The sequence below is a fragment of the Phragmites australis genome, chromosome 9 (genome assembly GCF_958298935.1).
Source record: "Phragmites australis chromosome 9, lpPhrAust1.1, whole genome shotgun sequence".
NCBI classification, from domain to species: Eukaryota; Viridiplantae; Streptophyta; class Magnoliopsida; order Poales; family Poaceae; genus Phragmites; species Phragmites australis.
In genome coordinates, this window is record NC_084929.1 from 34,737,790 (window position 1) to 34,765,308 (window position 27,519).

Genomic DNA, 27,519 nt, shown 5'->3' on the forward strand with positions numbered 1-27,519 from the left:
GGGACCCGATCATCTGCAGTAGAGAAGGCAATGTATTTTACTATAGCAGCTGAAACAGTAAAATGTGAGTATATGAATAGCGATGTGCAGTGGTGCGGTAGACGAACACTGTAGCAACAGTGTTCGTTATGCTGTAGCAACGCTTTCTGCTGTTTATCGGTTACTATAGCATCTGCTACAATCGGTTGGGAAATGATCTAATACATTTTAACGTAGTTCTCTGTAGTTACTAGTTGCAACAGTAGAGGATCCAGATCGCTAGCATCGGCCGGAGGCCTCGGAAAGAATGTTTTATTAAGTTCGATCTTAGTCCTAAACGTAACGTAAGCAGGATTTGGCTGCGGAGACCCTGCATCCCTGATCCATGTCGTGCTAAGCGCAATAATAAATGCTCGCGCGCGCGCAACGGCAGAACCAGATCCGGTTTTGACAAGCAAATTTATTTATTTTCCTTTAAAGCGGCATACGTGTTCTTTTTCTCTCTTTCCTCTTCAGTATTGGACCAGAGAACGTGTGGGGTCGCACGTAGTAACCGCGATATTGCCCACGGACACCTGGTTCTCTTTCGAGTAATCTCTGCGCGATATTGCGCTGCGCTACTGCTGACGAAGGGAAAGCACAGCGAGGGAGAGGGGAGGAGGAACCCTACTACCCTTGCGTGCGAGATGGCAGCTCCGCTCGAGTCCGGGGAGGTGGTGAGGAGGGAGGGGGTGGCGGAGGCGGAGGAGGACAGGTGGGCGCGGCTGCTGCCGGAGTTGGTCGCGGAGGTCGTGCGGCGCGTGGAGGCGTCCGGCGGCGCCCGGTGGCCGGCGCGGAAGGACGTGGTGTCATGCGCCTGTGTCTGCAGGCGGTGGCGCGACGCCGCCGCGACGGTCGTGCGGCCGCTGCCCGAGTCCGGGAAGATCACGTTCCCGTCCTCGTTGAAGCAGGTGAGGACTGAGGGGGAGCACGCCCGGTGGGGGTCGGTTTTTGGCTCAGTGCGAAGGCGTCCATTAGCTCGGTGTTTCGGTTAATAAGACCGATTTGGTATCTGGGCTGGAGCACTAGGGCTGTAGAAATTCCAGTTTCATGTAGGATTTTGGGAGAGAGATTGGGATAGATAGGGTCTAAGCTGTGTTTCCATAGGATTTGGTCGTCACCACATTGTCTAGGAAAGTTTTACTGTTAAAGTGCTAAGTTCCATATCTAGAGAAGTCCTTCAGTTCAGGCGCTAATGTAGTTCAGGTCCTTCTTATTTCGCCGATACATGTGTTTGGAGAATTTTATGTTTTATCTATGCTCTCCTGTTACAAATATGACACTAAATTTAGGCGTGGGATGTTTACATTGAAAGTTGGTTTGATCCAATGTAATGCCTATTAATATTATAGCTACAGGTTTGAGTTTACAGTCTTGTTCGAGGCACGCTAAAGGCTTGTATGACCTTCTTTGGGTTTGAGCAACTTAGCATAAACGTAGCTGTGTTGAATTTTGTTAAGGGTTGAAAGAGTGGGTTCAGGTATCTATTCTAGTTTATTTCAGGCAGCTCTATAGCTAAAGCTGATCCTTTTTTGCTCCATTCCTTGTGATTTGAACAGCAAGGGCCAAAAGACTTCCCGATCCAGTGCTTCATCAAGCGAAACAAGAATAACTCTATGTTTTATCTCTACCTTGGGTTGACAAACAGTAAGTTTATATGACATTATACAGTGCCACTCACCATGCTTTTATTGTGTTATTCTTATTCGTTTTAGTGGTGAACTTCAGTCTCAAACCATACTTCGACATTTAGTGTGAATAAATATGCTATGTTGCGAGTTTTTTTTTTCATCTCTGCTATTGGCTTCAGTTGTTTTAAGTATCTGTAATGCATGTGTTCAAACTCATCTTTACTGAATGTTGTGTTTGAATTGTTTTTAAATGTTTGTCCGCGATTCAGAACTGAATGGCTATAAGGTGAGCCACTTGTGGCTCCTGTGTGCTGCTAACTTCGCAAGTTCCTTATCTCTCTGGTTCCTGTCGCATCCAAAGTTTGTTAAACTAATATCATATTGCCCTTTCGCTCGCTGAAATATTGTGTGCTTTATTTCAGTGTAATAACATGCAGCACATTAAGGGATTTTTTTAGCACAAGCTGATAGATTGGACAAAAGATTTACATGGGTAACTAGAATGTTTTACCTTGGACGTGATTTCTGATGGAACACAAGAGATTGTGCGCATAAGCTGATACAAGGGACAAAATTTTACATGGATGCCTATAATAGTTTAGCCTGTGCATGCTTGTTTAACATTATTCTCTATTTCTCTTGAGTTTACATGCCCATTCTTTTCTTATTTCATTCTCCATTGAGCTTTTTTTATGACAAAATGTTTTACCGATCGTTTAACATTTGAAGATCTGATAGCTACCACGGATAAAGGAAAGTTTCTCATGGCAGCTAGAAGGTTTCGGCGGGGTGCCCACACAGAGTACATTATTTCCCTTGATGCTGATGATCTATCACAAGGAAGCAACGCATATGTGGGAAAATTGAGGTACTTTCATGCATCCATAGTTTGTTTTTACGTCCCAGTGTATCCTTGGATGCATTGCTTTGCTAACAGATAGGTATGAACTTTAAATGTCATCTGAATTTGATTTACGAGAAGTGATAAATTGATAATACCCACTAGCGAACAACTGTAGTACCTGGATATGTATGATAGTTGTCCATTATCCATGTTAGCTCTTTTATATTCCCTTAATAAAATAACAGAGGGTCTTATTGGTCTTGTGGATTGGAACTCTGCAAACCAACAGTCTCTAACAAATTTAAGCAGTTCACTGTTTCTGATTACGTGTTGCAGATTACTATATTTCCCCTTTGATTTCTTGGTTCGGACAATGTGGAGAAGCGATTGTTTTGTTCAGCCTTGTGTGTTTGTGTTGTAAGCTTGTGGTTAATTGACCTTATTGTACTTCTGCTGCACCCTTTGTAGGTCTGACTTTTGGGGAACAAACTTCAAAATATATGACAGCCAGCAACCATATGATGGTGCAAAGGCGTCAAGCACTCGATCTATTCGGCGTTTTGGAAGCAGGCGAATCAGGCCCCAAGTATCATCAGGCAACTTTGATGTTGGACAGGTTTCATACAAATACAACCTGCTCAAATCCAGAGGGCCTAGGAGGATGTTTTGCACCATGGAGTGCCCCTCAGTTCAGGGGACCTGGGAGAACTCCTTCAAGGTGAAGTCTCTAAGGCGGATGGGTACCACTGTCCTTAGAAACAAAGCTCCACAGTGGCACGAGCACTTGCAATGTTGGTGCTTGAACTTCCATGGGCGGGTGACAGTTGCATCTGTCAAAAATTTCCAGTTGGAGGCTACAGCCGATCCAAGCCATCCTGATAGCATCGGGGATGAGGAAACCATTCTTCTGCAGTTTGGTAAGGTTGATAGCAATATCTTCACGATGGATTATCGCCAGCCGCTTTCAGCATTTCAGGCGTTCGCCATCTGCCTTAGCAGCTTTGGCACAAAGCTAGCTTGTGAGTAACAATCTTGTTCAGAAGTTCTTCATGTCACAATATGGTTGCGTACCGCAGCAGTTGATTTGCTGATGCTCTTCTTCGTGCTGTTACCGTGGCTTTCTCAGTTAGCCACTTTTCTTCCGGTTTGGATCAAGGTACAATTTCTGTCCTGTACAAGAATTACACATGTTAATTGTGTTGTTGATTCTGAGACGGAATATATGCAGGCTTAGCTTGTGCTGGGAATTGAAACAAAAAAAAGAGCCTCTTGTATATGCCCTTGAATTGATGAGCAACTACTTCCCCTTTTCTCGGAGAGCCACCATGTTATATATATTGCTGTAAACCAGAATATACTATTTGAGTGTGGTGATTGGTTATACAAATACAGTCAATTTGTGTCTGCTGTAGTCCCTGCAGAGAAAGGATGATTAGTGATCCAGATCCAAATAACAGATGAACTCACAGTAGTGACGGAATATAATGAAGTATCGAGCCCTCCAAAACGAGGTGAAAATTCCAAAGTTCAGCCATGGTGCTCGCCTGCTGTGTAGCAGACGAAGTCACCTCTTTCGGCAAAAATATGAATTTGTACAATATATATGAACGTATTTATTAAAATAGATAACATATTGCTGTATTCACGATTCTAGCATCTGTATTCGGCATATGGTGCGCCGAAAATGATTTTTTCGGTATACGGTGTGTCGAAAATCACCTGTATATATTCGGCACACGATATGCCGAAATACCTGTTTCCTGACTGTTTTTTTGTGCGTGTTGTTATTTTATGTAATTGGCAAATATGGTTGTGGTTGGCTGCGGTTCGCTTCTGTCATCTGATATCGGTATTTTGTTATTTCATGTAGTTGGCAACTTTCAACTAAATTTAAAACGAGTTGTTAATTTAACTGTCATTTTATCTCGGTGAGTTGGCACTTCATTTTATTGGTAAATTTTAACAAAATTTAAAATTGTGTACCAGTGTGTTGTCATTTCATGTAATTAGTAACTTTAATAAAATTAGAAATTGTTTGCTAATTTAACTGTATATTTTAAAATGCATGAGAAAGAAAGTATGCAGTCTTTAAGTCGGCGGACAGCCTTAACACTTAGGTATGTTTGAACATGCACAATACTAACTCTTGTATCATTAATCATCTCAAGATGGCGGCGAAAAGTGACAACGTACATTAGCGAAAGAATGTCAGTTGTGTCAGTCAAGGCTATCAGGGTAAGGTGGTTATTTTCTACAAGGTGGTGGTTGTAAGTTGTGATGACGGGTACAAGGAAATTCAACATCATCTTCACGGTCATCACGGTCCTCCGGAGATGGAGGCCTCGAAGGGAGGGGTCGAGGTGGCATGAAATTGTCGTCGTCGTCTTGAGGTATCACGGTAGGAGCACGTCCTATTTTGTTGTTGGTTGGACACCATGTCTATGTGGTGTGTGAACGTCCTCTTGTAGTGTTCGTTGAACCTTCTCCTGTATGACTGGTGAAACGTCGAGGCATTGGTGGTATGAAATCATCGTCCACATCGGTGTCGTCATTTTCAGGTAGAATAGTAGAGGGCGCTCTTATACCCCTTAGATTCGCTGATCTTCGTCGTCTTCTACGTGAATCAGGTATCACACCCTCGTCGAAGAGCATATGTATTGCCAAGAAGTGTGGGATTATTTGTTCATTAACTCTGCGTCTTCTGGGAACGGCTAACGTAGAAGAGGAGCATTCGAATCAATAGCAATAAGATAAGTATGGTGACCAAATAGAAAATGACGAACCTGTATGTGGGATGCATACTAGTCGGGTAACATCTTCATCCTTCTTTGCCTCATACAGAAACCCAGCACAGAAGGATGGTCGGTTAGTTCACACACCCTGAGATATATTTGGCGGTGTTCATGCAAGAGGGTCCTAAGGTCGTCGGTTGTTACATGTAGGAATAGAACGATGAACGCAGAACATGGCGGTCTTGCATGCAATTTAGACACAGCTTGGATTATGTTGCTCTCATTGAAGGGATCATTCTTCCCTCCATGTACAACCTGCAAGGAGTCATTTAATGCTATATCGATCATTGTATGTGTCCATGGGTAGCCAGTACTAGAATATCCCGCCATATATGTATTGATCTTTGACTGCAACGTTTTTGCTCTGCACCAAAGTACGAATCGCTGTTTATTTAATAAACATTAAACATATATGAAATATCATAATTGATATATACAAATGCTTAATAAGTAACTCATAAATAAGTTATGTGTCCTAATTATTTGATAAAGATTATGTAAATTAAATGTAATTATTTTAACACTACAGTGCATCAGGCATAGTACAAATGAGTATATAATATAGTGAATATAGTACAGATGAGTACACAATATACTGCACTGACTTATTAACGACGATGACGCCGCACGTAATCCCTAGGAGTGTAAGACCATCTCTAACCATATTCCCTTCCCCGTTCCCATTCCCTTTATTTTCTCTCATCTCCAACAGCTTCCCTTCGAGTGGAATCGCGAAGAAAAAGGAGAGAGAATCCCGTCATGAAGGGAATGATTTTGGGAATCCTATTGTGACAGGAACCGTGAAGGGAAACCGTTAGAGCGCTGAAGAGAACAAAAATCCCTTCACGATGGGAATATGACCCCTGAAGGGAATCCCTTGGGGCTAAGCGTCTGGCAGGTGTGTGGCACTCATCCCAGCAGCCTGAGCTGGTCCCTGCCATGTGTGCCCTTGCTCGTCATCTTCATCGCCGTGTGGTGTTGCAACTCCACTGAATGTGTATCCAGAACCGTTAACTCGGCCCTGCATGTACCACGATATAGGATCGTCATGCAGGAGTGTGGATACAGTAGTACGTGCTCGAACGGAATAAATACTCTACTTTCTCTAATTATATTTTCTAATCAAAATATTAAGTACATATATAATCTACGTACTTACTATTACGAAAAGTTGTCCTCTCCACGCGTTGCTGCTCTACTCCTGCTCGCGCTCGACTGTTGCTGCACTACACCTCCTCGAGCTCGACTGCTGCTTCAAATGCTTCTCGTCCTCGCGCTCACCTACTGCTCTGCTCACGCAGCCAACTCGCTCTGCTCGCGCTCCCTTTGCTCTGCTCAAAAGAATGTGCAGCCAGCCATTTTATAGCAGCTCAATCGGCATGCAACCGACCGACGGGGAATAAAGGGAAAAAGCGAAAGCGAAAAAGAAAAAGTAAAGCATGACGTGACATGACGTGACGGCACACGGTGTACGAAAATAGGTATTTCGGCACACCGTGTGCCAAATACAGGTGATTTTTGGCACACCGTGTATCGAATACAGATGTTAAATTCGTGAATACAGAAAAATATTATCTATTTCAATAAATATACTCAAATATATTGTACAAATTCGCATTTTTGCCTCCTTTTTCGATACAGAGAAACCCCATTTCCATTACAGAATAACGGAATTCAGTTTTATACCCATGGTCTTACAGCAAAAAGAGTAGATAACGACAGCAAAAGAATTGACAAGACTAAACATACGAAAGATAACAGAAACATGTTCACCAAACGATCACATATAACTACGACAAGGCGCCACGAAGCAACGCGAAAACTTAGACCTCCAACCATAAGAAAACTCTAGAACTAGTGCGCGGTATCATCATCCTGAATCAACGGGTCGGCTTCAGCTTGAGCACCACCAGGTAAAATCGAGCAGACGAAGTCACTGAAGCTATCATCTCAATTCTCAATTCGCCTGAAGAGTCACTGAAGCTATCAGCTGCAGAAGTTTGCTGAAATGGCTACTCGTACGAATCACCGGCCGCATTCGCAACGCCGATCTCCAGTGTCTCCATCTGCTGCTCAAGCAACCTCAGCCTCTGGTTCAATCGCTGCAGCCTCTTCGTCGCGGACTCATCTGCCAAAGGAAGCAAAGAGCAGTCAGCATCTCTTACTGAACATTAGGCTCAGGAAAATGGCAGTTGAAGCAGAGGAGTTCAGTTGAGCCTACCGAGCCGCGTGATGAACTGGGAAACGGTCGCCCCCTGGTCGTTGTCAGTGGCGGCGCCCGTGTCAATTGGTTCATGCGACTTGGATGATGAGCCACCTCTCCTCCTCCCAAGCATATCTGCAGTTCAGCCGCTCTTCCTGTCACTACACTTCGCAATTTTCAAGCAGCCCAGTGAGGTACAAGTGTGGAGCGACTACCGAGTCTTACAATGTGCTTATATATGTGCCCGGATGTGCTTGGGTTTTGACTGCCCCAATATTGGATACATCGATTGGAGCTCCAGTCGAATGCTGGAGCCAGAGTCAGACCCGGCGACTTGGACCGGACCCCTGGGCGCTAGTTCCGATGACCGAGATTTTTCCACTTCACTGACTCGTGGCTTGCAAGAGTGATTGTATCCTTTCGCGTTAGAAATTTGACGGAACTTCTTTGCACGCAACTGAACCCAAACTGTACTCAAGGAACACACGCTCTATTTAACAGTTTCAGTTTGCGTTTGTACCGTGAGCCCCTGACTGCGTTTTTTAGTCCCAAGGCCAGTGCCAAGTTCAAACGATTTCAGTGCCGCCGCGATTGAAGCTGTCGGACTCCATCCATCGCCGCGATTTCAGGCTTTGGCACCACCGTTGCTGAACCTGAGTACCTGGGCATGGAAAAGGCTTCGGCAGCGCTGCAAAATTTATCGCGGCACAGGCCACGGCCTCGCATACGGTGCCTTCGGTCCTACGGCGAAACCGCGAAAGGACGTGGTCGATGTGTTCGCCGGCCTACCTGCCGGGTCAGGAGTTGGCAGGACTAGCTAGCTGCTCGCTTTCGCCCTCCATGTACCAGCGGTTTTACCTTGACGCCGAAAACGTTGCGCCTCTTCCGCGCAAAGCTGGCCAGAGATGGAACGTGAATCGCGTGAAGTGAAGGGCTTGTTTGGTTTGTTTGCTGATCTCGTCTTGCCGAGCAAGGTTAGCCTTGCTTTCGACAGAAAGCCAATTTGACTCCCTCGGACTGACAAAGAAAGGCTGAAAAGCACGAGCACCTAGACAGTTAGCAAATGAACTAACACTCGATTACTTGCCAAGTCAGACAAGACAAGCGATGGCAAGGGATCCAAACACGCTCAAAGTCGCTGCCTAAGTCCTCACGCACATCTGCCACTCCTATCCATCGCCGCGAGCTAGAGTCCATTGTGTGGAAATCCTGGATCCGAGAGTAACCGATGCACGAGTTCTCAACGCTTGAGATGCTGGGACCGAGCTAGTAAATGTTGACATCACGGGGTGACGCGCCCTCCCAAACAGGACGCAAAAAGGTTGGTTAACAATCGACGGTTCAAATCAAGCGCCGTAGGGAAGTCCTTGTTTGCAACGCGTGCGTTTCGCAGGAGTAGAAGCCCCCAGAATTTCGAGCGATCCCGATGTCATGAACGGGGACTATCCTGCTGGTACCAACTGGGACTAATCAAGCGATCGAACAAGACAACCAGATCCACGGACACACCTATTCGTTGTAGCCATAGCAACACGACCAGATCAACCTTTGGAGTCCGGACTTAGGGATGGCAATTAAACATGTTTATCCACAAGTAAATACTCTAATTGGGTCAGGTACGGTGCAAATTTGGTACTGAAACCTTTGTGAGAAAAAATTAGTATACGAGCCTACTCATACTTGTGATACTCGTTTATCCATGCATTATCCTTAAAAGGTGGACCCAATTCAACTCCAATTCCTAACCTCTGATCTTGAACCGAGACCCTTCTCGGTCTCTTGGATCCACTCGTTGCCACATGACCCTCCGGCCCCTTGCTCAGATCCACTCGCTGCTAGCTAGCACCTTGCCGCCCCTTTGTCGGCCAGCACCCCACCGCCGCCTAGAAGACCGCACCGCCATCACCGCCCAACAGTCCATTGCCAACACATCGCGCCGCCGTCGCCTAACACACAACCGCTCAACACACCGGCATCATCGCTCAACACCTCGTGCCACCAACACCTAAGCATAGCCCCACACAGGTGCCCAGTACCCGTCGCCGAGGTAGCTCCTGGATCTAGGTTAACGAGTAAATAGGTATATCCATGAATAATAAGTAACTATGTGCAACAAATTTGTTATATACTCTTCGTCTATAGACATTCATAGATATATCTATAGATATAGAGGGAAAGGAATCGTATCCTCTGACTTTGCTGAAATAAAGTCAGAGGATGAACAGTATCGTGACATTAATATTTCTGAACCGTTAGATTTGGAACGGACGTATTAGATTATATGCTACAGTACCTCTATAAACAGTAGAATCACTGCAGTAATAATGTAGGTATTATTCATCAAACTTATATTACTGTATATTTCGATGATTTTGTGTTCACAAAATCAGACGATACGCGTCCCATATAAGAGCATTATATTTTTTTGCACAAATACCTCGACGGTTTCCGATCATTAATACATAAAGTCCGATAAGCATGTCTTGGGTTGGCACACAAATAGGATCTCCAATAGCGGGAAACAGGAGATTCATATGAGAAAACATAAGTAAACGGGCTTCCGCCTGAGCTTCTAAGAATAAAGGTAGATGAACAGCCATTTGATCCCATCAAAGTCCGCATTGGAACCCCTAATTCCCTCGCAAATACAGCTCTCTTAATCATTTCTTCGCATGTACCTGCAGTCGCATTCAAGTAATGCCCCTTGATTTCACCGGTTTCGGCCTGTGATTTATAAATTGCTTCAGCACAAAAGACAAAACGTCTCTCCCTGTACCCATCACGCTACATCGCCATCCCTAGCCTGGACTCCAGCGTGGTTGCACATAGCTACGGGCTTACGGCACGGCTCGGCTCGGCTCAACTAACGCAAAGACGAGGAGAGTACAACGAGTCCGGCCGGAAACGGGGGTAAAGGCACAGGCAAACCGACGACGTGTTGGTACCGGCCGGCCGTCCGGCCGGGAATTGATGGGTGGGTGGGTGGGGTAGGGTAGGGTACAAGCAAGCCAGCGTTAGTCGCGCCGTTGGACCGGACGGACGGGGCCCTCGGCGGGCCCGACTCCCACTCGGCGCCGGTGGCTCCCAAGTCCACGCCGAGCGCGCGTCGGCGCGGGCGCTGCCGTCCGCGCAAGTGCGTGTCGCACGGGGCAGAGCAGCGGGCACCGCGTAGCGGTCTAGACTCGGGGAGCAGCCTGGAGAGGGGCGGGCCACGTACGTGTAACGGAAACGCGCGTCGCCGCCCTTCACGGCCAGACGGTCACCGGTGTTGCAGCCCCCGGTGGACTTGACGTAACAGATGATTCCAACCGCGACAGTACAATCGACCAAGCGAGGTTAGGATTGGAGTTCACTGAAAAAAAACCATAGCTTTGCCGTAAAAATCACCACGAGGAACTCGAAAAGGGTGTGGTGGGTGGTGGCCGGTGAGGGTGGAGCGCCAGCGACGGCATCGCTCAAGACGAAGGGTGAGGTGACCGGCAGAAGGAGAGGAAGTTGGCAGCTGCTCGACCGTGCAAGAGGCGCCGGTGGTTCGCTGGCAACCAACGACGGCGTGGCAGGCTGGCAGCTAAGGCGAAACAAGGCTTTTGTATTTAGTACACGGAGGTTGAGGAGCTGAAGATACGTCACTGTAAAATCCGACTGCTCCGAAAAAATGTTCGATTTTCTTTTTGTACACTCGTGGATGAACGAAGTTGATGCGCCGATGATTAGCGGCAGCCAAGTCCAGCTGAGGCCTGCCGCGGCAAGCCGCAATCTGCCGTCGTCTTTCTCGGGGAAGTCGTCACCACCAAACAGAGACGGCAATAATTGCTCGCCTCCACCGCCGCTCGCGGGCCCCACCCTCACCCACCCCGCGAGCACGCGGAGCCGAGCCTGTGATGAGCCGAGGTGGTTTTTTCTCTCTCTCACCTCCCCCTCTCCGAGACCGTCTCTCTCTTCCTCTTTCGGCGCCTGAACGCAAGCCGACCAACGGCGACCACCTCAGCAATCACCCACGATCCCACGCCCCCCACCTGACACACCCGCGCGCACCTCCCGTGCCCCGAGGTCGCGCGAAATCCCCGCCCTACCCCTGCCGTCCCGCCATGGCTGTAATTTCCCGCGGTCCCGCCGCCACCGTGTGCCGTCCGGTCTCCGGACCCCGGTGGTGTGTCGCCTGCGCTACGACGCGGCAGGCCGTCTTTATCCCAGCCGCCCAGCCGCCCGTCTCCGAACCCAAACCCGACCGACCTCGCTTTCGCCGGTTACCCGGTCAAACGCATCCAACGGCGGCACGTCTCCGATCCGGTCACCACGATGCCTGCCCCCGCCGGTCAGGTCACCCACCGCATCACGCGCGACGCGCGTGCCGTCCTCGGCCGGCGCCCCACCCCTCCCTCGCCGTGTCCTTTTATTCCACCCCCGCACCCCGGCCTCGCCTCACCGCCCCCCAATTCACGCCACCACGACTTCCGTGCGCCTGTCCTAAGGCTAGGGTTCGGTGTGAGATCTGATTCTGGGCAGAGGAGGAGGATATGGAGGTGAAGGAGATGGCGTTGGCTGCAGCCGCCGCGGCCGCGGCGGGTGGAGGAGGAGGCAAGCTGCCGCCTCCCAACCCTAACCTGCCCTACAGGGAGGACTGCTGGAGCGACGGGGAAACGGCGGCGCTCGTGGCCGCCTGGGGTAGCCGCTACATCGAGCTCAACCGCGGCAACCTGCGCCAGAAGCAGTGGCAGGAGGTGGCCAACGCGGTCAACTCGCGCCGCGGGGCCTCCGCGCGCCGCCGCCCGCCGCGCACCAACGTGCAGTGCAAGAACCGCGTCGACACCCTCAAGAAGAAGTACAAGGCCGAGCGCACCCGCAACGCGCCGTCCGCCTGGTCCTTCTTCCACGAGCTCGACCGCCTCGTCGGCCCCAGCCTCAGCGCCTCCGCCTCGAAGAGGCCCTCGCTGTCGCCGGCTCCTCAATTCGCCATGCCCTTCCATCCCCCCGCCGCGAGGAAGCCTCCATCGCCTTCACCGTCCCCACCTCCGCCTATGGCTCTGCCGCTGCCCAACTACCGACGTGGGTCTCCACTCCCTGCTGCTGCCTTCATCCAGAAGGAAGCTGCAGCAGCGGCAGCTCCAGTGTCTGATTCGGAGGACTCTGATGATGCCGGCGGTAACAATAATAACTACTCGAATCAATCACCTTTGCGCTCTGTGTCATCGCTCTTTGGCAATAACAAGAAGCGTAACAGACATGAGGCTGGCAGTAGCGATAGAGGTTTCAGGGAGCTAGCAAAGGCGATCGAGGCTTTTGCGGAGATGTACGAGCACGTGGAGAGTGCTAAGCAAAAGCATGCATTGGAGATGGAGAGGCAGCGAATCGACTTCCTGAAGCAGCTGGAGGTTAAACGTATGGAGAATTTCGTTGATGCCCATGTGAAGCTCGCGAGGGCAAAGCGCACAAAGAAGACGGCAGGGGGTGCTGCTCATGGTGGTGGTGCAGTGAAGTTGGTTGCCACAGTTGCTGCACTACCTTTCGTCTCCACCTCCACCTTCCTCTGACGGCGAGGAATGGTTTAGGTAAAGCCTGAATTTTACATTAGCATTGCTGTAGACTATTGTTCATTTGTTTGATCTGTGGCTATTATAAATTTATAATGTTGTAATGCTGCCGCAAATGTTCTAATGTCCTTTAGTTATTGACGGGATTGCTATGATATATGGGAGACATGCTTCTCGAATGCTAACTGTGATGTGAAAAATTCTTCCATGATCCCCATATGGGAGTAAGAGCACCTATATCTGTTACCCCTTGAGTTGGGTGTGAAGAGTAGTTATCTAGCAACACCACTCTCTTAGCATCTTCTAATTTATCTCTTAGCATCTTCTAATTTATCTCTTAGCACCCCTTTATAGGTGCTAAGTTGATTTAAAGTATTTAATTTTGTTAATAAAATGAAGTTTAGCACCAATAACAAACCTTACCGTTGATACCATGCATTCTAGCCTTAGCACCCACACCTACATCCCTTAGCATCGGTGCTAACTCATTTTTCTCTCCCTTGGTTTCTCCATAGCACCAGCTCTAAATTGGTAATGGAATTTTACTGATAGTCGACAGGATGTAGAAACTAATTCATGATCTTGCGAATGAGTTCGTTTATGAGTGTTAATATGCTGGAGAGTAGACAATCTTTGGCACTTTTAATTTTTGATGGAGAGTTTTGTATCACTGCATCTCTCCTTAGAATTAGTGGCGTAAATGAGTAGAGCTGGAGTCAAAATTAAGCTTAGGTTCGAGGGGTGTATACAGTAAAAACTAGATAAGTGTTGAAAGCTTGAAACCTTTGTTAGAAATCATGATAAGAAGTTTTCAAAAAAATTGAAAAAAATCTCATCTATAGGTGACGTAATGTTATGATCCCATACAAAATTTCAAGTCGATATTCGACCAGGTTCGTGAGATACAAAAATGACAATTTTCAGGTGCATATGTATGAAAAATTGTCCTTTTGTGTATCTGTATATGCTAGTGTATCAAAGGCTTGAATAGGCACAGCCGCTTAGGCAGGGCGTGTGTTTCTATGTCCTTTTGTCGTCCTAGAATGCATGCTGACAGCCTTTTACATCTTGTCCACCAGTGTTTGTAGAACTTTTTAGGATTGACGCGTGAAAATTATATTAGTAGATTCACCGGCTGAGAGATTATATTAGTACGTTTGTTGACAAAAGTACTTCTATATCATTGTATTTTAAAATTTTGCTAACATATAGTTAAGAAAAGTAATGGCCAAGGGTGTGTGTTCTATACTGTGTTGATATCCAAAATGACATGCAAGAGAATGGAGGTGATCCTAATTGAGCTGAGCTTTACAAGTTCTAACTCAGTAAGGATTCAATCTCAAGTTTGGGCTTTGGCATCCGTTCCTAGTGTGAATGCATCGCTGAATTCTGAAAGTACCACTTGTCATGACATATTAACAAAATTTCCAAGAGTTGTTTTTCACATCTGAGATTTTGGTATGCCACTTCATTTAATAACTTTTGCCAACGGTCTTGTGCCCCCTCATGTGCATCTGATACCTTTTATGTTTGGGTAACTGTAAAGGTAGATTTTAAGATGCTTTCGTGAAATAGCATTGGTCCTTCCGTTCCATAAACACCTACCTAAATCCTTGGTCAAATATTGAGAGATAATAAGCCCGGAAAGAGGAGATTCCACTTTGAATCCTTTTGGCCGAAGTTGGATGGTTTACATGAGGCGGTTGAGCATGCATGGTGTTCAGTACCCGTGCGTTCCTGCCCCATGGAGACCTTATCTTTAAAATTTAGAGCTGCTGCTCGAGGACTGCAAAGTTGGAGTCAAAGAAAGGTTGGCCATGTTCGATCACAGTTTGGACTTGCCAAGGAGGTATTGCACCAGCTGGAAATTGTGCAGGACAGCCGCATTCTTTCCGCCACAGAGATTTGGCTTTGTAATTGGCTAATTGCCTCAAAAAACATTGCCTTGCTTTGGCTTCTCTCATGCGGACAATTGCTAGGATTCGTTCTCGGATCAGTTGGCTTAGTGATGGGGATGCTTTTATTTCATCTCCATGCTCGACATCGTAAGAGGAAGAATTTCATAACCAAGCTTGCTTCAGATGATCAGATCCTCACTAGCCATGAGGACAAGGCTAAGGTGATCTATGATTTCTATAGTGATCTGCTCGCCTGCTCGGATCTAGTGTGGACTGGGACAACACTATTAATCTTGATTTGTTAGGCATTGAATCTCATGAACTCGCTGTTCTTGATGCTCCCATTTCTGAAGAGGAGGTTTGGAATACAATTAAACAACTTCCATTTGATAAGGCACCGGGGCCGGATGGATTTACAGGGCGCTTCTACAAATCTTGTTGGCCAATTATTAAGGGAGATACCATGGCTGCCGTCTCGGCTATTTGGAGCAGGAAATTCAGGAATTTTTTGTTGCTTAATACAGCCTATATTACACTTCTACCAAAAAGAGAAGAGGTAGGGCATGTAAACGACTTCTGACCTATAAGTCTTCTGCACAGTTTTGCTAAACTTGTTACCAAGCTTTTGGCCAATAGGTTGGCTGGTCGGCTCCAACAGTTAGTCACCCCCAATCAGAGTGCATTTATCAAGGGCTGATTCATACAGGATAACTTCATGCTTGTGCAACAAACTGCGAGATTCTTACATCAACAAAACATCTCAAAAGCTTTTGATTTGGTCTCTTGACCCTTTCTTCTTGAGGTTTTGAAAAAATTGGGATTCAGACCAATTTGGTGTGATATGATCAGTGGGATGTTGGCTTCCTCATCGACACAGGTTATGTTGAATGGGATCCCCGGTGAGGTTAACATACACCGGTGAGGATTACGGCAAGGTGATCCCTTGTCTCCTATGCCCTTTATTTTGGTTATGGATTTTCTCAGTCACATGGTGTCACGTGCTTCAGAGGAAGGTTTGCTGCAACCTATCTCAACTAGGGCAATCCAACATCGGATATCATTATATGCGGATGATGTGGTACTATTTCTTCGGCCTGCACATAATGATCTTGATCTTGTGCTTGACATCTTGAACCTCTTTGGAGAAGCCTCAGGACTTAAAACTAATGTGCATAAGAGCACTGTTTTTCCTATCCAGTGCATGGAGACGGATGTTGCAGTAATTCAGGAGCATCTATCGTGTGAGCTGCAAGAATTCCCTTGCAAATACCTTGGGATACCTCTCTCCTTGAGGAAATTGACAAAAACATAATTACAACCCATTATTGACCGAATTGCAGATCAAGTGCCTGGGTGGAAGGCTGATCTTATGACACGTGCTGGCCGGGCTATCCAGGTTTAGCATGTCCTCAGCCATGCTCGTTTACCTAACCATGGCCATTGATCTCCCACCATGGGCTATCAAGGCAATTGATAAGATTTGGCGGGGTTTTCTTTGGAGAGGAAGAAAAGATGTTAAAGGTGGCCACTGTCTCATTGCTTGGGACAAAGTACAGCGGCCTCGAGAGCTTGGCGGTCTGGGGTTGGGCTCTTAAGATGAGGTGGTCGTGGCTGCAAAAAACAGAACCTGATAGGCCTTGGACATTTTTTCCGATCCAGGTGCATGAGTGTGTTCATGCTTTCTTTTCCATGGCGATTGTGACTGAGATTGGAGATGGTGCACACATTTTGTTTTGGAAAGACAGGTGGCTGCAGGGACATCAAATTGCAGATCTCACACCCTACTTATTTGCTGCAGTACCTAAAAGAAGAGTCAATAGGTGCACAGTTCGGGAGGCTTTAACAAATTATTTTTGGATTCATGACATCCAAGGTGCTATCACTGTTGGTGTGCTTGCCGAGTACCTTGATCTTTGGGATCTGCTGTCTGAGATTGTATTGCAGTCGGGGATACAAGACATTCACCGTTGGCGGTTTTCATCATCAGGACAGTACTCAGCCAAATCGGCTTATGAATTTTTTTTCCAAGGTTCTGTCCAATTTCAGTCTTGGGAGCGCATTTGGAAGTCATGGGCACCAGGCAAATGTCGTTTCTTCCTTTGGCCAGTGGTGCACAAAAGGTGCTGGACTGCAGACCGGCTTGCTCGACGGAATTTGCCACATCCAGCCCATTGTCCTCATTGTGACCAGGATGCTGAAACAATTGATCACCTGCTCACTACTTGTGTTTTTGCGAGCCAATTCTGGTTTAGTCTCTTGAGGCGATTTGGTCTTCATGGCCTGTCACCTTCAGTTGAAGACAGAACCTTTGATGACTGGTGGTGCAAGGCAAGTGATGATGTTTACGGTCAGGTGCAAAAGGGCCTTAATTCTCTGGTCATTCTGGGTGCCTGGACTCTTTGGAAGCACCGTAATCTCTGTGTTTTCAACGGAGTTGCCCCTAGCATGGCAGCAGCCTTGCTGCTTGCCGAGGAGGAGGCGCAATTCTGGGAGATGCTGGGGCTCAAGGACTTTCCCTCCTTACTGCCCTAGTACCTAGTGATTAGGTTGTTTTGTGGTCGTTTGTAATTTAATCACGGGCGCGACTGTAAACCTAAAACCTATGGCGTGAGTGTTTGTGGGTGTTCTTGGGTTTCTACCCTTCTTCTCTAATATAATGATACGCAATTCTCGTGCGTGTTCGAGAAAAAAAAAACAGGTAAAGTTTCTGAAGTAAAGTTGTCAATTGGTCACGTCTCACATTTAGATTATGCCTCACTTACTGTTGTCATAATTGACAGTAAGAACGATATTCCAAGCTGATATAGAGGAGATAAAGACCAAAGAATCTTCCAAACTAATAGGGACCCGAAAAACAACGATTTACTTTTTTGCTCTTTCAAACTGATGTGAAGCTTGCCTGTTAAATAGCTACGTTCTTAGGCATATTCTAAAGAAAAGCAAGCCATGCTGTTATTTAGCACGTGTGAAAAATAAATATGCCTCAATGTTTTAATTTGATTGCTGCTCTTCTCTTAAATGATTTATTTATCGTTTTCCAACTATCTTTCTACAGATCCTCTGGCAATCTCGTGGGATGTCGTTCTCTCCAGTGAAGGCCTGCTTGGTAGTGAACAATCCTGCGGCCCTTGGGATAATTTAGTCCGAGCTCTTCTGGCTGAAGGAAATTGCAGTTTGTAATCTAGTATATGAAGATTAATTGAGTATTAGAAATTCTTAGTGTAAAGCCATGTTGACATTATTATTCCCTGCTGTTTACCTAATTGTTTTATTGACAATGTAGCTCTGAGCGTATGACATTGTCAAAAAAATGTTCTGGTGGTAAGTAGTGTCGCAATCTTTTTTTATTGTTTAGATTATTTTGAATCATTTAGGTTTGAGTAAATTGAAATTAATTCGAGCGTGACTTGAGATATTTGGTAAGACTTCTGTGCTCTGTGGAGCTTAACTTCTGTGCCGGTTCTTGGTACTCCCTGAGTCCCTGTTATTCTGTTATTGTTATTCTGTTATTGCAGTCGGTAGGCAGTAGTCTTATGTGGCCTTGGGTTGAAATTTTTGTGAATCAACACTTCAGTCCTCATTTTGTCTATCCATATGGGATCTGGTGTGTCTGTTGAAAGCAGTGATATATATCTCTTTGGAGACATCCATTTTGCAGGCACCAGATGACAGATGTGGTCGAATCGAATCATGTGTAGCGAGAACAGTAATTGGCCTGGTGATGAAGAGGCTGGTAGCTACATCAGTCCCTCCCTTAAGTTCCAGGGGGAGGCCTTCAGAATGGTTGGCACAATTACACAGCATGAGACCGAGGCACAAATCCATTGAGAAGAAATGTCAAGAAGAGATGGCAGAAGATGAAAAGGCCCGATCACGAGTCATAATCAAGCAGCGGTTCTCTAGTTCCAGAGCAGACGTGTGAAGGAATTACTGAATTCAAATTTCCACAGATCGATTCATCTGACCTGCCGTCCTCGACAATCCAGTCCTTAGAATCCGCTCTGCAGGAAGGGAGCCCCTGCAAGAACTGTGTGCCGGCTTCGGCGAGAGTCATGGGGCTCCATGACGCGGCCTGGCAACTAGCGGCTATGGGCCAAGCGGCACCTCCGTTTGGCCATTCGCCAGTCGCCATCTGAGGGTGACGCATTGACGCGTTCGTGCGTCCGTTGCTGCTTCATTTCCTGCAGTTCGCATCGTCAGGCTCACAGTAAGCCGCGGTGACCACTGCAATGACGCCACTAAAACCGATCGGCTTCGCACAGTTAAAGAGAGATTGCGTGCATTATGCGCAGGTCTGATGTGATCTGATGCTAATCAGCGTCACAACTTTCACGGTTCAAATCGTTTGTTTCCCTGCTCCTGAAGTATTTATCTAGCAGCGACTGGTACGCGCGATACGATGTCACAAAGAATTATAGGGTGCTTTTGTTTGAGGAAAAGTTGATATATTACCACCTCATTCATAGTTCGCATGTGGTTGATCCATCACCCCCTCATTCTTTACGAGCATATAATTAGTATAAACACACGGGATGGTGTCATCCACTATAATTCATGACATGAACTCATAATGAACCATCCTAGATGAGTTTATTTCTCGAACCAAACACCGTGTAAATCTACGTACGGCCAAGTAGCTATGGCGAGAGAGTCGCTGACGCTGAAATGGTATCTCTAGCTCCCACCGACGGGAAGACGGGCGAAACTTTTCCAACCAAGTTTGCGTAGCGTGAGACTCAAGCCGGCAAGAATCATGGAATTCCTGCCTTCCCCTTTCGTCTGGTCCCTGCACGCCGAATATATCACCAGTTCCATGCTGAGCATAATTTCTGCTGTTCGTGTTAACGAACGGGAACAGAGCAACCTGGCAACCAAATCGTTCCCTGTATTTCGTTTTCTTTCTGGAAAAATGCAGCTCGTAAATTGTTCCATGATGCTTCTAGTGGGGATTCTTCTTTTGAAGAATATATGAGGTTGTTTGGATTCTTCTAGTGGGGATTCGTGCTCAAAAATGGGTTCGAATTGGCTCCCTACCCCTCTCGATCCCTCGCTAAATCAAGCTACTGAAAATGAGCTCACCGAATCGTGGACCTCTCAACGTTCCTCATCAATAACGCTACAGCCACCGTGAGTGGTTGTGGCCTCACCTCCTTCCACACATGGGTGCCGGGCGGCGCATAAGAGCTTTGCAAGGTCGAGGAGGGAAGGTGGTGGTGCGTTAAAAATACTTTTTTAGTTATATGATATTAGTAAAATATAGGTAAGTGGAATTTAAATAATAAAATTTAGAGATAGCGCATAAATAAATAGAAAGATTTTTTTTAAAAAAAACACTCTACAGAGATACAGATAACAAGACTTTAGGAAGCGGGTTGAAAAAGCTCTAAGATTTCATTAAGCACTTGCATTGAACTTCGGAATCATTCGCCAAGACGCCAAATTGTCAAAGCCGGAAAGCGGAGAGTTTATAAAGGGCATCCGTCCATCACCGTTCCCTTCCTCGCCGACCCACACATTGGCGGCTCCCCCCCCCCCCCCCCTCGTCTAAGCTTGAGGCAATCCCCGCCCCTAGCCCTGCTCAATCCAGCCCGGCTCCATGGCCAACAGCAACCTCCCGCGCCGAATCATCAAGGTGCGCCTCGCGATCTGGTTGCCCCTCCCCCTACCCCCAGATCTATGGCCGCCCTCTCCCGCTCGATGGAATCGGATTCCTTTTAAAATTTTCAATGTTTCGTGATGATTAATCCGTTTGGAATTTGGATCTGTGCAGGAGACGCAGCGGCTTCTCAGCGAACCAGGTGCCTGGCTTTCATTTTTGCGAGATTTTCTTATAATTTTGGTGGAATTGGGAGTCAGCTGCTACTGTTGTGGTCTCGCTACCCGCGTATGTTGTTTGATTCACCTTTTATTTTTCTCCCATGCGTGCAGCTCCAGGGATTAGCGCGTCGCCGTCCGAGGAGAACATGCGGTACTTCAATGTCATGATCCTTGGCCCGGCGCAGTCACCCTATGAAGGTGTTTCTCTTTTCTGAGTTTAGTTGTCATATTGGTGTATTGCCATCTGTGTGCTTCTGATGCTCTAATGTTTGTACTGAGCTATGTGGATTTGATATTGCGATCCTTGTGTTTAGTATTGTTGTGTTTCGTGGACTACAATTGGTGTTATTGTTCTGGTATTCAGTATGCCTAGTTTTGTTTGTGAAGAGGCTGCAGTTGATTAGTGGACTAGCGTACATGGACTACCAATATAGTCTACAAGGAGAGTAGCGTTAGTTCAACAGTATGGCCAGCTTATGCATACGCTTCTGAACTCGAGTCTGAATAGGACAGTGCCATTTTCCTAAATGATTGCCATCATGTGCTGTTTAATTCAGTTGTTTCGTTGCCCATGCAGTTATGGTAGTTCTTTGTGCTTTTAAGACTATAAGACTAATATGAACATGCCAAAATGCAGCTGCCGTATTCATTTGTGACAAGTGCCAGTGCAAGCTCTAGATTTCTAGTGGGCCTGTTTTTTATTTCCGCGCTTCCAGGGATCTATAAATTATGTCACACAGGGATATCACCACTAACGTTTAGTCGTTTATGCACACAATTAATTTCCATATGATCTCGGGAACTAGTTTTGGCTCCTTTGTTAGGTTCATGAATGTGTCCTATTAAAGTAATCTGCCTATGATCCCAAAGTTTGTAGTCAAAGTATTGGATCTCCTTTTTCCTATTCACAACAGGGATTAAACATGGATTATCTACTATGTTTATGTGCAATACAGAGTAATTGAAATAAGGTGCATGTAGATAATTAAGAATGCAAATGATAACTTGTCTCACTTTGTTGAAGGGTACTAATTTTTAACTTAGTCTGTGTTGGTATGTTGACTTTTATTTTAATTTTGTGGAACCGTCTTTTGTTTATTCATTTGCATCTGGTCTCCCAAAGTCCTGATAGTTTCTTCTGCTTATGTGTTGGACAGGTGGAGTTTTCAAGCTTGAGCTTTTCTTGCCTGAGGAATATCCAATGGCTGCTCCAAAGGTAATTTCTTGATCAATCATTAATGTTGGTTTAACCAAATGTTAGTTGGCATTAATATTTCTGTGTTGTATGTGTTTGGCCGTAACACCAACTTCCTTGATATGAATTAATGGTTTGTTTTCTACTTGCAACTGTTTGATAAATTTAATGCTGCCTGTATAACGTGAATCCTATCAAGATCTTGGCCCCATAATGTTTCCTTTTGTTACTTCTTATGTCTAGGGTCAGGCCCCATAATGTTTCCTTTTGTTAAATAATTGTCCCTTCCATCATGCAAAAAGCGAAATGCTATATAGTTGTTTAATAATGATAATTAGCACGGGAGTGATGTTGGAATGTAATTTCAATGGGTCAACCTTTCTTTGCTTCAACTTTGTTCAAGCAGTGCTTCTTATGAATATTTATGTTTTTTCCCTTCCTGTTCTGGTGGAGTCAACATTATATTTTAACTTCTATTCATTAATTTGTAAAATAAACTTAATGAGCAGGAATTCTAGCATTTTGTTTCTTTTACTGGAAAATCAGTACTAGCATTCAGTTAATACTCATATCTCTATATTAGATTGTTCTTCTGTTAGCACATTTCATCTCTTCAGACAACTTAACACTTGCCTTGTTTAGAAAAGTGTATTGATTATTGACACTTGGATCGCAGTATAATACTTCAAATTTGGTTAGTACATTGCTTGCTGTTGAAAATGGGGTATTTTTTGCTAAATATTTAGTTGTCGCCTACTGGTTCTTTCTATGTATGTGTACTCGCCTATTTTAGGATTAGCATCATCTAACCTAAGTAGTTAGAGCTATTCTATTTGTACATTTCTATCTGTTGTCACTTTGTTGTAAGCCTGCTGAAGGTAATTTTACATTGATTTCTGCTGCAGGTTAGATTTCTCACCAAAATTTACCATCCCAACATCGACAAGGTAAGCAAGGCAAATGGTATTCTTTGCAGTTTTTTTTTTTTGAAAAATATATACCTCATTGGCTATTGCTGACAAACTTCACTACAGCTTGGTAGGATATGCCTTGACATTCTCAAGGACAAGTGGAGTCCAGCTCTTCAGATACGCACGGTTCTGTTGAGGTATCTGCTTATTTTATTGCTTGCTTGGCCAAATAGATCTGCTGAAGATGATAAATGATTCTATTACTCTACATTGTAGTTAAACCATGAGTTGCCATTTGTTGTTATAGCATGCAATTCCAGAGTGTTTCTTGCACTTCTCTGATGTCTACCGTACTAGTGTGCTACCTTACTGCCACCTGACAATATTCAGTCTTCAGCATCCAGGCACTGCTGAGTGCTCCAAATCCAGATGATCCTCTCTCAGACAACATTGCAAAACACTGGAAAGCAAATGAAGTTGAAGCTGTTGAGACAGGTATTTGTAGATGTAGTAAACCAAGCCATGAACGAACAGACACTCTTTTGCTCGCAGTTTTATTTTCCTGATCTCCTAACAAGACATTTTGGGTTTTGCAGCGAAGGAGTGGACTGGCCTGTATGCAAGTGGGGCATGACAACCAAGCGTTGTTTTGGATGTAATAACACTGTCATAGTTTGTGGGCCTTGATTGAATACATTTGCTTGACAAGAGCAAATTTGAGATATGTTGCAACTGGAAAAGTGTTCGAGTTATGTCTTGTGGCTCTGGCTCCCTTCACTGCAGTGCACCTTTAGTCAAAGCAACTGTTGCCTGGCCTGTTTCTGTTTGATCTTCGGTTACTTTTCCAGTTATCTCGTCTGCTGTGCTCTGAGCATTTGTGCTGTCTCAAACGATTACAGGCTGTTCTTAATTTCTGTTCTTTCCCCAGGAACACTTTTGGAGGCATTTCTTAGCTTGTTGGAGAATTGATGATAAACTACCTCGAAGAACCAACCAGAATGCTGTTTTGCCAATAGGTTGATAACATCTCCTAATTAGTTTTGGGGATACATTGGTTCCGCGCTTTGTTTGTTGCTAGTAATCTATTACTTCTGTTTTTAAATGTTTTTAAATAGATGTCATTTTAGGAATTTAAGTTTATTCTTAAATAGATGCCATTCTAGGTTTTTTTTATTAAGTGTTCATATTAAAGTCTATTAAAAAGTGGAGTTTTAATTTAATGAATGTGGTGGGTTGGTGATTTATATGTTATTGATTGAATGTTAGAGAAATCGAGAGTAGTAAATATGTCATGTATAAAAGAATTTATTATAACTTTGTTTATATGTTGAAGACTAAAACGATATCTAAAAGAGAATAAATTTTAGCACGCAACCTTCAAACATAATACAATTAGCAAACCATTGCGACAACAAGCCGTAGACAATATAACATTGAAATGATACAAACCTCGGGATTCAGCGAATGTTAACCCTCATGAGCTAATCCAGTATATGGGGTCGTAATACATGTAGCTCGTCACCCTACACGACGGTGAGGTACGAACAGTGCCTCACGTCGAGCTGAGTGTCAAGCATCTTAAGGTGCGACATACCTTCATGTTCAAAAATTATTTACACTTTGATAAGCACAATAGATACAAAGTAACAAGTTAGAGTGGAACATAGGACATGAGCCATTATTTTGTTAAATGTGTACACAAATATGTTACTATAGTTACATACATACATTCAACACGACACAACGTACTCGCATAAAATAAGAATCATAAATTAACACAATACAAACTCAAACATAATAATAATGTCACTACTACAATATTGCGAATACGTATATCCATCACACAACAAATTACAACATTAATCGAACGTAATGAGTTGATGCATCCAACGATCGATGGGCATGAGGACATCTCCCATCTGCAACTAAACCGGAAGGACTTGTTTCAGCGATGTTGGCACTAAGTACACCCATTTCTTGTAAGTGTGCCATGTTTGGTTATACTTGCTACACCATTTCATGCGTCAACCGACTTCTGCTTTGTCCATGTCATTACGGATCCTCGTCGTCCTGCACCGTCACTTCTTCTATTTCAACTTCTCGGGATTAGGGATGAACATACAATTCGACCCAAGATCCTTCATGAAAAAACCATAAATCATAAAACCATAGACCCTATGGTTCCAGGTGTTGAACAGAGCTTCATTTTTGAAGTTGTTCGCGATATACCTTCGAGTCCTCATGCCTGTCATAGCACACGTGGCAATCACATGTGAACATGTCTTGTGCAGTAGAAGTGGCTTGTAGTAGCTGCAAACACAACTATTATCGAAGAGGATGCACTCTTGGAAAACATATCTCACGCTTGCCCCCTACTTCCTTTGTCCCTATAAAGAATTTCGTATCTATGCTATGTAGTCCCACAGTCTTCATCTGGTGCATCTTTGCCTTCTCTATCTTGTCTTCTATATACTTAGTCATCTTCATTTCACAAATCAGATGATCATTATTTAGTGTCGGCTGAGCTAATGCATATCGGTCCCTAAAAATCTTACAGGTTCAGGTTGTTCACAATCTGGGTGTTTGTCACATTAGCAACAAAGGCTAAGGTGATATTTATGTGACTGGGCTTAAGTTTGTTCAGCGTTCAAGCATGGTCCACAACAATCAACACCTCCTAATATTCAACCCACTCTCCTTTGAAGCCATGCAACAACCACAGGTAACCCTCCTTCACTTCACGCACTTTACATCGTTTTCCTTCTTGCTTGACTTGACAACATAAAACTGACATCTAAGCGATGTCACTCATTGAGTCACAACATCGATCATGACCTAACTGATAGGATTCCTAGCCCCCTCGATCATCTCATTCTGTGTATACATCCAGGGTATCTCATTCGCCTCATTCACCACAAGGTTGTTAAAGTTAGAATTGTTCTAATCCGTAGAAACAGGAGCATCATCCTCATCATGCGATATACCATACTTAGGAGCTTCATCAACATCAAAATCATCCATCTCCATCAGTTCAATTAGAGAAGAGATTTGTTCCCCTTCGTCTGCCTCACTGGTCGATTCAATCAGATCATCTGATGAATGTGCAGTATCGGGATCGCCATCCTCATTACCCTCCTCGTCATCACTCTCCTCCTCCGCGTACCCCTCACCCTGCATCTCCCCAACTCTTTCCTTATTCTTTCATTGCACAAGCAACATAAATAGTCAACCTCTTTCCACTACATCCAGCAGATACATCATCCATACTTGATTTTCTCTGAGCAGCTACACCTCCTTGTACACACTATCTCTCACACGGTTACCCATAATACTAATGATCATCTCTTAAACCTCGAGATCTATTTTAAAATCTCGCATCAACCAGTCATATAAGTGTTCAACACTCTTCTGTATAGTTCTAGAAATACCTTTGTTCATTTGATCAAAAACTAACAGTACTACCCTTTTCGGACCATATAATATTTCACTGTCTTCATAAAAAATCATAAACTACCACTATTCCAACATACTTGTCAATCAACATAAAACCCTAACATTATTCTGTCAAAACATTAAAAAAAACGTAAAACTACATCTACAGTAATGCAACATTGATTAAAAACATGAACCAACAGTTATCTACGTTGCAAAAAAAATCATCAGGTTGCTACATCAAACACCTCTAAATCCTACAACCATTATCTAAGTTATATCTACACTATATCTAAATTCTACAACTAATACCTAACATATGTCTAAATACTACATTTAATTACTAAAATATGCATACAAACAAGATCTAATTATTAAACTATGTCTAATCCTAATTTTAAACTTAAATCTGCGTTCCAAACTATGTCTAATACCTATTCTACCGGGTTAAAAAAATAGACAAAAAACTACCAAAAATTCTATGAGACCCACAAGATGTTACCCCTTCATAAGGTAAGATGTTACTCCCGTCTGATGAACGGATGAATATAGCCTATTTTTATAAAATTTTATGACAGACATGTAGTTTTACAAATATTAGAAAATATAAAAAAATTCTTGTTTGCTGCGGCATGTGCTATAGTTGCGCGACAAGGGCAGGTAGCTGCTAGTGGTGCTGGGGTAGGCCATGCAGCAAGCATCCAAATCCAACCGGCCCCCGTGAACAAGAGTAGCGCATCGCGAACCTGTCTGTATAAAACGTCTTGTTCCGAAAGCAAGAATGCAGAAACGTGAAGCAACGCAGTCTGCGAAGAACAGTACCAGAGCACAACTTGTCAGTGATACAGTGCCCTCTTCATGCGATCCTAGTTCGTCGTTGCAATTGGAGGAAATACAGTGGGGTGGGTCTGCTATGGGTCACGATCCGGAGAGTTGGATCACGAGATAAGGTCGGGCACTCCTTTTGCTAAAAGGGGAAAAAGGAAGCCGGGGACCTATCTATAATCGTCTCGGGGAGGTCGAATGTTCGATTCTTGCATGTGTCCTGTTGGGCACGGGCAGCACGAAGGTCTGGTCCTGAGTCCGTATGCTTTCTTCGATTCTATCGCTTCCCTTCCCCACGATTAAAATGCCTCCTTGTGGGCGTTGTTGGTTGGTTGCCCTTCCTTCCGTCGAGATTGGTCGGTCCTGCTTTCTGCGTGCCACACCCTAGTACCGTTCACCTGGTCTAGGTAGCCCTGGTCCCT

The 27,519-nt window shown here is 44.9% G+C and overlaps 4 protein-coding genes across 7 annotated transcripts; 3 read left to right on the forward strand and 1 right to left on the reverse strand.

The window, feature by feature from the left end:
- The first annotated feature begins 290 nt into the window (after nucleotides 1–290).
- On the forward strand, nucleotides 291–4,314 carry LOC133929403 (tubby-like F-box protein 10). 2 transcript variants are annotated; one of them, XR_009911595.1, is made up of 5 exons: nucleotides 292–929; nucleotides 1,578–1,665; nucleotides 2,379–2,517; nucleotides 2,962–3,649; nucleotides 3,722–4,314. XR_009911595.1 is itself a non-coding variant. In XM_062376139.1 (4 exons), the coding sequence occupies exons 1-4, from the start codon at nucleotides 666–668 to the stop codon at nucleotides 3,518–3,520; spliced, it is 1,050 nt and encodes a 349-aa protein (XP_062232123.1). In that variant the 5' UTR covers nucleotides 291–665; the 3' UTR covers nucleotides 3,521–4,314. The 2 variants fall into 2 exon arrangements, 1 of the variants encoding a protein (XP_062232123.1); XM_062376139.1 differs by having other exon boundaries at nucleotides 291–929; nucleotides 2,962–4,314.
- Nucleotides 4,315–6,907: 2,593 nt separating this feature from the next.
- LOC133929907 (uncharacterized) lies at nucleotides 6,908–7,748 on the reverse strand. Its single transcript, XM_062376664.1, has 2 exons — nucleotides 7,507–7,748; nucleotides 6,908–7,413 (listed from the first exon to the last, which is right to left on the reverse strand). The coding sequence occupies exons 1-2, from the start codon at nucleotides 7,619–7,621 to the stop codon at nucleotides 7,298–7,300; spliced, it is 231 nt and encodes a 76-aa protein (XP_062232648.1). The 5' UTR covers nucleotides 7,622–7,748; the 3' UTR covers nucleotides 6,908–7,297.
- Nucleotides 7,749–11,375: 3,627 nt separating this feature from the next.
- Nucleotides 11,376–18,332, forward strand: LOC133929404 (trihelix transcription factor ENAP2-like). Of its 2 annotated transcripts, none has more exons than XM_062376140.1 (2): nucleotides 11,376–13,037; nucleotides 17,973–18,332. In XM_062376140.1, exon 1 carries the CDS (start codon nucleotides 12,006–12,008, stop codon nucleotides 13,017–13,019), a length of 1,014 nt encoding a protein of 337 aa, XP_062232124.1. In that variant the 5' UTR covers nucleotides 11,376–12,005; the 3' UTR covers nucleotides 13,020–13,037; nucleotides 17,973–18,332. The 2 variants fall into 2 exon arrangements, with proteins under 2 accessions (XP_062232124.1, XP_062232126.1); XM_062376142.1 differs by lacking the exon at nucleotides 17,973–18,332 and adding an exon at nucleotides 14,566–14,695.
- Nucleotides 18,333–20,412: 2,080 nt separating this feature from the next.
- LOC133929405 (ubiquitin-conjugating enzyme E2 36-like) lies at nucleotides 20,413–24,089 on the forward strand. Of its 2 annotated transcripts, none has more exons than XR_009911596.1 (8): nucleotides 20,413–20,549; nucleotides 20,688–20,715; nucleotides 20,846–20,932; nucleotides 21,892–21,950; nucleotides 22,835–22,876; nucleotides 22,964–23,037; nucleotides 23,231–23,335; nucleotides 23,437–24,089. XR_009911596.1 is itself a non-coding variant. In XM_062376143.1 (8 exons), the coding sequence occupies exons 1-8, from the start codon at nucleotides 20,514–20,516 to the stop codon at nucleotides 23,472–23,474; spliced, it is 462 nt and encodes a 153-aa protein (XP_062232127.1). In that variant the 5' UTR covers nucleotides 20,415–20,513; the 3' UTR covers nucleotides 23,475–24,089. The 2 variants fall into 2 exon arrangements, 1 of the variants encoding a protein (XP_062232127.1); XM_062376143.1 differs by having other exon boundaries at nucleotides 20,415–20,549; nucleotides 23,238–23,335.
- The last annotated feature ends 3,430 nt before the right edge of the window (nucleotides 24,090–27,519 follow it).